Genomic DNA, 9,573 nt, shown 5'->3' on the forward strand with positions numbered 1-9,573 from the left:
TTTATGGATGTTTTAAAATAGATGTAGACACTTGAAATTACTATCATCACGTCTCCAATCACCTAGAATTCTTAGAATTTTTCAATTGCAAAACCAATTTCAAGTTCACTCATTTTAATACTCCAGAGTAATAATTCTACTAATTTTGCTAGACTTTGCTAATAGAGAGATGCCCTCTTTCTGGATGAGAAGTCTCTCCTGGAGCCATAGAAAAAATCGTGGCTTTCCCACAGGTTTTTCAGCTGACTGTGAAGCAGTCAGTTGGATTCCTTGGGGACAGAACAGGGGCATTCTCCCCTTCCCTTTTTTACTGTGGTGTGGTGATGGTTTTCAGTGTCTTCTACAGGTAAGGCACTCAATGTTGTTAACATGCCCTTTTTCATTGCCTCAGTATTTTGATATTTTCATTGGCTGTTAAACGTGGAAACTTTTTAACATGCTTTGTCGCATTTATATGCTACAGGTTACAAAGTGAGAGCCTTGTATACACTTCAATACTTAAAAAGTACCCGTACTCAGTACTCAGCCGGCAGCATAATGAAAAGTGGGACTAGACACGGTGTCCATATGGAGAGGAAAAATATACATAGAATATTTTTAACAAAATGTATTCATTGTATAAATGGAATCCTTCTGTAACTTTGGTAACTGCATACTTGTTATTTGGTAATGAACCAGAGGAGGTATAATACTCTAGAATTGTGTAACAATAAAGTGTAAACTTTTGTGTTTAAAGAGAGAGAACATTTTATGGTGTGTACTTTTAAAAAGGAAACAAAGCTGCATGCAACAGCTTGAAATTGTATATTCAGGTATTAAAGGTGCAATACTGGTTAGAAAAAGCTCAAGGCCTCCCACTAAGGAGCTGCCTTTATTTAATTTTAAAGAAAAAAAAAGGCCCACCATATTCCCTCCCCGTTTATTTAGGCAGTAATTTTATGCTGCTGTCATCACTGTTCTCAACTATATGTTTATAAAGTTGCACCCCCAGTCCATTGAGTCTTGGTATTTGTTGTAAATTCTCCTCTCACAGCGATTGTTAAATCCATTAGTGCCCTGAAATGTATGGCTTTATGCTGAAGATTGGCTGGATGCGTCCTCTGATGTGTGTTGTAGGCGTTTAATGTGGTTGTCTCCTGCTTGATTACACTGTGCCTTGTTAGGGAGCCTCCCTGGGCTCCCCCCTAGGAGAGGTGGAGGGTGCACCTTTATGAACATGGAAGGCAGTTGCCCCCGCTTTGCTGCTCCACTCTACAACCAAGCTCTCCCTGTTTTTCAGCCGATGGGGTGGGGTGTTTGGGATCTGTTTTTTTCCCCTAACTTGCCAAGTATTGCACTATTAATACCAGCCCCCGAAATGAAAGGAACCAACCACACTGGTGTGTACAATCAGACAAGCAAGGTTGTATATAAAGGAAATTTGAGCAAGCTGCCCTGAAGAAAGGCATAGTGACAAGATGAGAGAGATGCATTGTTTGGAGATGTGTTTAGCCAGTGCCCTTCTTCCCCACGAGCCCCCCCAAGGCTCAGAGCGGTACTGGCTTTTAAAGGGAAAGGCCTTCATTTCTTCGTTTATCCCCCCAGCAGCGCTGGAGAGCGAGGTGGCTTCAATAAGCCTGGTGGTAAGTTTTTGAGTATTACCATGGATAGTGTTTAAAAAATACAGTCAGTTTTTAGAAAATTATAATTTTTTATTAGTTTCATAAGTGGTTTAAAAATGATCTATACAAAGACTAATGGGTACTGCCGGCATTGTCTTAGGGGTAATAAGGTTAACCTATGGTTACAAAACAAAGGGTAACTTGAAGTATTGAGCAACTGCTTCTGTAATATGGGGGAGAATCCATTTTTAAAATTTGGTTTGGAGGAAAACTTTTGACTTAAATTTAACACTAATTTGGCACATAAGCACTGAGAGTGTATTTGGTTAATGGTTTAAAAGCAAACCAGCAAAGAAAAAGCAAAACCCTAGCAAATCTTTCACAAATGTTAAAGGGGCACTGCTCCATTTTAGCAGTGCGGGTCTTTTTGAATTTAATGAAGCCCCAACAAATGGTGGTATAGTAGATAGCTATGTGTGTTTGTAAGGTTTGTAGCTTGCAAGACGTGCACTAATAGTATCTTATATGATCTTTCCTGGTTGGCAGGACCCATGGACGAAGGACCAGATCTTGATCTAGGTAATTTTGAGTTCTTGAATTTTGTATCTTTATAAACGAACAGCATAGAAATTAAGTGCGTGCTGGAGCTCCGCAGCCTGACAGATGGGTGTGATATTTTTGCTGTCAGGAGCAGTTTGGGCTCCCTTTAGCATGGCTATCTACTCATAATAGCCTTAGACAAAGGAAACCACAAGTTCCATGGCCTTCGTGTTAGTGTGGCTGGGAGTTCTCTCAGCCTTATGATAATTACCAGTGAGCAGTAGTGAGTAGTGGGTTAATTAGCCCATATAGATACAGGACAATAACTCCCTTCTGTCTTTTTTCTGGAAGGCCCACCTGTAGATCCAGATGAAGACTCTGACAACAGTGCAATTTATGTGCAAGGCTTAAATGACAATGTGACTCTAGACGATCTGGCAGACTTCTTTAAGCAGTGTGGCGTCGTTAAGGTGAGTAAAAGCATAACCGTGTGAGCCAGCATATAGTCCAGTCGCCAGGCCTTTAGTTTATAGAGACGTAGTTGATGTTGAATGTTTCCGAAGATCTGACTGCTGCTCAAGTTGCCTGACTTTTGTTTGTTTCTTAAAATACATATATACAAATTCTTTTCTTTTGTAGAAAAGAAATGGTAAACATGGTTTGGGTATACTTACTCAGTCCTTTAATTTGTTTTTAATGTTTATTTTTTGAGAGAGAGAGGGAGACACAGAACCTAAAGCAGGCTCCAGGCTCTGAGCTGTCAGCACAGAGCCCTACACAGGGCTTGAACCCTTGAACTGAGAGGTCATGACCTAAGCCGAAATCGGACACTTAACCAACTGAGCCACCCAGGCACCCCAACAGCTCAGTCCTTTTTTTATCATTGTCAGTTACTTGTAAGAACACTTACATGGATGCTATTTTGTGAGATACAGAACATAAGTTTTTAAAATAGTGAACATTTATGTTCTTCCCAGTACAAGAAGTAGAGCTTTAGTGTATGTGGCATATTTCTTTCCCAGTTTTATTCCTTTTCAGCACTTTCATCCCAAAATCTTAACCTCTCCTTTTCTTTTCATAGACATATGCTTAGCATTGAAGAGTGTTTACTGGATACTACTATAAGGCAGCGCTATTCTGGGGATGTAGCAGGAACGAGCAGATAGGAACCCTTGGAGTTTGTGTATAGTGAGGAACATACAGTAAAAAAATACAGTACGTTAGATGATGTTATGGAGGATAAGTAAATCTAGAAAGGAGGGTTGGGATAAAATGAGGAATAGAGCCAGTATATTTCAGAGTGGGGAGGCTTTTCAGAAAAATGGATTGAATAGCGAGGGAAAAGGTCCTAGAAGCTCAGTGAACCTGGTGTGACTAGAAAGATTTGATCTGAGCTATTGGAATAGTGGTTGGGTTATTCCTTAGGTGGGGAAAACTAAGAGAAACTGGGGTTTTGAGAAGGGATTGGGGTCCCTGAGTTAGAAACAAAAGTTTGGGAAGGGACACCTGGTTTGCTCAAGTCACTTAAGCATCAGATGCTTGATTTCAGCTCAGGTCACAATCTCTGGGTTCCTGGGATCGAGCCCCATATTGGGCTCTGCTGGGATTCATTCATTCATATTCTCTCTCTCTCTCTCTCTCTCTCAAAATAAATAAACTTAAAGAAATACTAACCAAGATTTTAAAAGTTGGGGGGGGTCTTGTATTTCATTTGTAAATATATCACAAGTTATTCATATATTCTCTAATAGGTTATTCTTAACTTTTTAGTGTACAGTCCACGATGCAGTATATGTTCTTGTACATTACTCTTGGGGCACAGAGACTTAAGTAGTTAAGTTCTGTAAAGTCACTACAAAACACTGAATTGATGAATGCTGAACCACTGCTCCTAGGCAAAGTGTATACACAGCTGTATACACACATCTCACATAGGGTATAATCATAAATTCTGAAAATTCACCCTGATAGATTGTTTTCTCTTACAAAGAGAAAATGAGGTTCAGAAGTGTTAAGTGACTTGCCTGAGTTGACCTTCAAATTCATCCAGCTGGCCCCAGGGCCAGAACTTCTTGCACTGCACTGCCCTGTCCCCTGCAGTCTCCGTCCCCTGGTCTTCTCTAGAGAGAGCTGGAATGAGGGGGCAGTATGTGTCTGAGCTCAGCTGGAACACGTGCGTCAGGCAGCTCAAGTTTGTGCCACTCGGCACACGTGTGCAGATAACCGCAAGCTGTCTTCATAGCCGCAAGTACTGGTCTTAGAATTACACATTTTAGCAGGCAGGTTTGCAAATACTGAATCCACTAGTAAAGAGGATCAACTGTACCCAGGCATAGAATTGCTGGTTCTTAAGGTGTGCATGTTTAACTTCACAAGATACTAGGACAGCTGAGAAACTTCGATTCTGCCAGCATTCACCAAACCCTCACTGCTACTGGGAATCTCCTGAATCTTTAACTTAAGACAATCTACTGGAAGAAAATGGAAGTGTGGTTTTAATTTTATTTTTCTTGATTGCTAATCATGTTCTAATTGCATACTATCTTCTGTGAAATGCCTGTTAGTCTTATACTAGTTTTTCATTGGGTTGTTATTTGTTGTTCTGCATATAGTTCTTTATATTCTCTGGAGGCTGATCCTTGTCTGATACTGCAGATGTATTCTCCCAGTCTGTAACTCCCTTTCTTTGGATGAACAGAATGTCTTCGTGTAGTCAAACTTACCAGTCTTGTCCTTACTGGTTTGTGTCTTTCTGTATGTAAGACCCTCTGTTCAGGCAACATTTAAAGATCTCTGCTCTCCTGAATGGTATAGACCGTATCGATCACATAGCTTGTATACTTAGGGTTCCTTTGTATGAGCCTGTACTAATGATAGCAGAGCTAACTATTTTTATGCCAAGTCTTGATATCTGCAAATAATCAAGCAAATTCTTCTGTTTTGTTCTTTCTCCTCAGGAATGCTTTGCTAGACAGTTTGAGAAGAATTGACGTTTTTATAATACTTAGTTGTTTTTTCCATGAATACCCTATGCCCATTTACTTAGGTCTTTAATAAAGATTGTCTCCTTAATAAGGTTTAGTTTTATTTTTAGATTTTATTGTTATAGTTAATGGTCATTTTCAAATGACATTTTGTGATGGTTGTAACTATATAGAAATACAGTTGATACTGGTAGATCTAAAGACTTAACATAATGAAGATTTTTGTACTACTTGTGATGTACGTGGTATGTTGTTTATTTGGGTATGTGGGGTTTTTTCCTTTCTAACTAGGAAAAAAAAACTATGAATTTTGTAAAATAAAGGAGATTTTAAAAATACATAGCCCAGGGGGGTGCCTGGATGGCTCAGTCAGTTGAGCATCTAACTCTTGATGTTGGCTCAGGTTATGATCTTGGCCTTCGTGGGATTGAGCCCCATGTGGGCGGGCCTCTTTCCCCCTCCCCCACTTGCACACCCACACACACATAGGTACCCATGCATAGTCTTACTTAAGAATGCTGCTAGCACACTCCGTCCTGCACACTGTACTGATTAAGAGTGATTTTTACTTAACATGAGACATGGCTTTAGTGATAGCATCAAAGCCTGACTGTCGCTTTTAAAGGTGGCTGCTCTAACCAGACATCTCTTAGTATGGACACAGAAGATGTTGGAGCAGGTACAAGGACACTAAGAGAATGACAGTTAGGGAAGGAATAGAACCTATGTTGTTCACTAACACTTTGGAACTTCAGGCATATTTTGGTTTTCATGATCCCTACACCTATCGGGGAAAAAACCACCTAAGTGTATGTTGAGGCAATTTAGGAGAACAGTCCCCCATAATCCCACAACTCAGGAGATAAACTAACAGCCTACTAAATGTATGTCTGTGAAAAATTACTGCTTTGGACAATTTTAAGAGACTTAAGTAAACTTCATATGGGTTTATTTTTTTCATCCCCAAAAGTAATGTATTTCTGGTCACAGCCTAACTGCTATTTTATGCCTAGATGAACAAGAGAACCGGACAACCCATGATCCATATCTACTTGGACAAGGAAACAGGAAAGCCCAAAGGCGATGCTACAGTGTCCTACGAAGACCCACCAACTGCCAAGGCAGCCGTGGAGTGGTTTGATGGTAGGAGGAGTGCTCACTGGCATTCTTAACTCTGCCTGCCCTGGGTCGCAGCAAGGGTCTTGGAGTAGATGGGTGTATCGACCCGCAGGTGAAGCAGGAGTCTTGTTGATGTATGTTAGAATATCGTTCTCTGAAATGGTTTTAGGGACAAGGATCTGTTCTCCCTCTGCGTGACTCTAAGGCCTGGCAGGAAAGAGGAACTTGAGAGCTGTAGGAGCCAGAAGACCCTCGCGTTTGCACTCGAGGAGCACTGGATGGCTGTTGGGAAGCTGCGTGTGCCTGGTTTCCTTCTGCCATGGCAGGGCCCAGTTGCTGCCCCTGGATTAGGAGATTCCTTATTTTGAGTCATTATTATTACAAATCCACCTTGCTTAAAGTTGTAGATGCTTCTCTAAGCATGGGTATCAGGAGGTACAGCCACACAAAACTCCAGTATACATTTGAGTATATACATTCAGCCTGGGATTGATTCTGGAATTTTCACTGCAGACAAAACCAACGTGAAAGTATTGGGACAGCTCCTGGGTCTCCTCTGTTGTCCACTTTTATGCACTTGTCCCTACTTCTCATCCTTTTCAGGTTACAGGTGCCAGTGCACTCAGCTCTCCCCTGACTTAGGGTACAGAGGTTTATGAGGTCACTTTTGAAGGTGTCTTATGGCCTTGCCAGCGACAATCTTAGTGCAGATTGTGGAGCACGTGCTGCAGTGGGGGGAGGGCGGAGTGATGGTGGTGGCTTGTGACCAAGGAGTGCTCTAGCCTTGCCTGATCCCAACGAGTTGGGAGTAACTGGTGTTCTTTTTCTCTTATTCCAGGGAAAGATTTTCAAGGGAGCAAACTTAAGGTTTCTCTTGCTCGGAAGAAGCCTCCGATGAACAGCATGCGGGGTGGAATGCCTCCCCGAGAGGGCAGAGGGATGCCGCCTCCGCTCCGTGGAGGTATTTACTGGGTGCCTGTCCTGAGCTGCTTCTGTGCTGCTTTGAACGTTTTGTGGCGCACTTGTCTTTGAGAAATGTGATTTCTAAATATAAACAAGCCATTAGAAATTGTAAGAAGGTGTGTAGAGTTAATACTGAACCACTGAATGCTGACAGCAGAAGTTTACGGGGACGAAAGGAAGAGAAGAACGAGTTTCTTAGTTGGGTGAGGTGGGGTGCTGGTGTGCCTGGGAACCAGTGCCTGGGTGTCGACCCAGGGCTGCCATTTATTTTGCTTGGGTCTCTTTGCATGAAATGCCTGTTCTCGTACCGTTTGTGGGAGCTAACTGAAGTAACGTGCGTGGAAGGCACAGAGCTCGGCCTTCCTGCCTGTTGGGAAGTCTGGGGCGGATGATGGGACAGTAGACAGCTGTGATCTCTGCGAATTCCTTTAATGCTAGGGCATTTCCTGCAGCAAATCTAGTGTGCAGAGGTGACTAGTTTTCTCTTATTGCAGGTCCAGGAGGCCCAGGAGGTCCTGGGGGCCCCATGGGTCGCATGGGAGGCCGTGGAGGAGACAGAGGTGGCTTTCCGCCAAGAGGGCCCCGGGGTTCCCGGGGGAACCCATCCGGAGGAGGAAATGTCCAGCACCGAGCTGGAGACTGGCAGTGCCCCAATCCGTACGTACTTCTCTTGACAAACTGATAGTCTCTGCTAGTGAAGTCACGTCTCACCCATTCCCACTGTGGAGATGAGGGCCTGCCTAGAGGAGCATCATGACCCTGATCACTCGGGGGGGGGGGGGGGGGGGGGGGGTGGTCAGAGCCTTTCATGGCTCCACCACGGGACTCCTGGGGTCCGTGTGTGTGTGGTTTTGCAGACATTTTCTGGATCATACCTTGGTCCTTTGGGTGCCTTGCTGCTTGAGGCAGTGGCTCTAAAGCCATTTTCTGTCGACAGATCCTCTTAATGGTGTTCAACCTGGGCCCCGGTATATTTGTGCTGGTGGGAACACAGTGTGTGCCTTTGCTTAACTTAGTTTGGTTGATTTCTGTTCTGATATAATTTTTGTGCAGGGGGTGTGGAAACCAGAACTTTGCCTGGAGAACAGAATGCAACCAGTGTAAGGCCCCGAAGCCTGAAGGCTTCCTTCCACCACCCTTTCCACCTCCAGGTAGGTACACATTTTGGGAGCATCCCCTCAGCTGCTTTCTTCATATTAAACCTCTCTTGTTAACTTGGTGGACTTGGTAGAGTCCCACTACCCCCTGCTAACGGCCGAGCTGGTGGGTGCAGTCTTGGCAGTGAGGTCTTCAAGTCCCATCATCAATCCTAAATAAAGTGTGGCCCAGATGTTCGGATCAAGTTAAGTACCTGCTTGGTTTCTGCTCTGGGAGGAGGCCACCGATCCTGAGCAGCCTGAGGCACGTTCACAGCAGCTTCTGTCCTGTCTTGCTGCTGATCCGTCTTTTTCCTTGTTTCAGGTGGTGACCGCGGCAGAGGTGGCCCTGGTGGCATGCGAGGAGGAAGAGGCGGCCTCATGGACCGCGGTGGTCCTGGTGGAATGTTCAGAGGGGGCCGTGGTGGAGACAGAGGTGGCTTCCGTGGTGGCCGGGGCATGGACCGAGGTGGCTTTGGTGGAGGAAGACGAGGAGGCCCTGGTGGGCCCCCTGGACCGTTGATGGAACAGATGGGAGGCAGAAGAGGCGGGCGTGGAGGCCCCGGGAAAATGGATAAGTATGTGAGGGTGGAAACCAGCTGCGGCTGCCGGGCCGAATGGGATGGGTCCAGCTCCAGTGGGAGGGGGTGGGCAGCTCCCTCTTGTTTCCCCCCTTTTAACCCCTCACCCGTTTCCACCTTGCAGAGGCGAGCACCGTCAGGAACGCAGAGACCGGCCCTACTAGACGCAGAGACCCCGCAGAGCTGCATTGACTACCAGATTTATTTTTTAAACCAGAAAATGTTTTAAATTTATAATTCCATATTTATAATGTTGGCCACAACATTATGATTATTCCTTGTCTGTACTTTAGTATTTTTCACCATTTGTGAAGAAACATTAAAACAAGTTAAATGGTAGTGTGCCGAGTTTTTTTTCCTTCTTTTAAAGATGGTTGTTTAACTAAGACTAAACAATGGGAACCCCTTGTGAGCATGCTCAGTATCATTGTGGAGAACCAAGAGGGCCTCTAACTGTAACAATGTTCATGGTTGTGATTTTTTTTTTTTAAATAAAATTCCGAATGTTTATAAACAGTCATCCTTCTCGGCCTCTGTTCCACAGTCGCTGCGTTGTCTGCTTGGAGTGCGCCCCGACCCGCCAGATAACCGCTCCTTCAAGCATCCCGTGAGGGAAAACCCAAAGTGGTCAGGACGTGAAAATAAAGGA

The 9,573-nt window shown here is 44.1% G+C and overlaps 1 protein-coding gene across 5 annotated transcripts in view; it reads left to right on the forward strand.

Annotated features, from left to right (window-relative positions):
- EWSR1 (EWS RNA binding protein 1) overlaps positions 1 to 9,263 on the forward strand; it is a 26,755-nt gene extending 17,492 nt beyond the window's left edge. For 2 of the 5 annotated variants that reach the window (XM_029923004.1, XM_029923006.1), the window contains 9 exons: positions 1,585 to 1,622; positions 2,148 to 2,180; positions 2,493 to 2,611; positions 6,139 to 6,268; positions 7,083 to 7,205; positions 7,702 to 7,864; positions 8,261 to 8,358; positions 8,669 to 8,921; positions 9,049 to 9,263. In XM_029923004.1, coding sequence (XP_029778864.1) covers positions 1,585 to 1,622; positions 2,148 to 2,180; positions 2,493 to 2,611; positions 6,139 to 6,268; positions 7,083 to 7,205; positions 7,702 to 7,864; positions 8,261 to 8,358; positions 8,669 to 8,921; positions 9,049 to 9,088 — 997 coding nt within the window. In that variant the 3' untranslated portion in view covers positions 9,089 to 9,263. Of the gene's footprint in view, positions 1 to 463; positions 919 to 1,584; positions 1,623 to 2,147; positions 2,181 to 2,492; positions 2,612 to 6,138; positions 6,269 to 7,082; positions 7,206 to 7,701; positions 7,865 to 8,260; positions 8,359 to 8,668; positions 8,922 to 9,048 lie in introns of those variants that run through there. The other 3 variants (XM_029923005.1, XM_029923007.1, XM_029923008.1) reach the window with 2 other exon arrangements.
- The last annotated feature ends 310 nt before the right edge of the window (positions 9,264 to 9,573 follow it).

This window comes from Suricata suricatta, chromosome 14 (assembly GCF_006229205.1).
Source record: "Suricata suricatta isolate VVHF042 chromosome 14, meerkat_22Aug2017_6uvM2_HiC, whole genome shotgun sequence".
Taxonomy (NCBI): Eukaryota; Metazoa; Chordata; class Mammalia; order Carnivora; family Herpestidae; genus Suricata; species Suricata suricatta.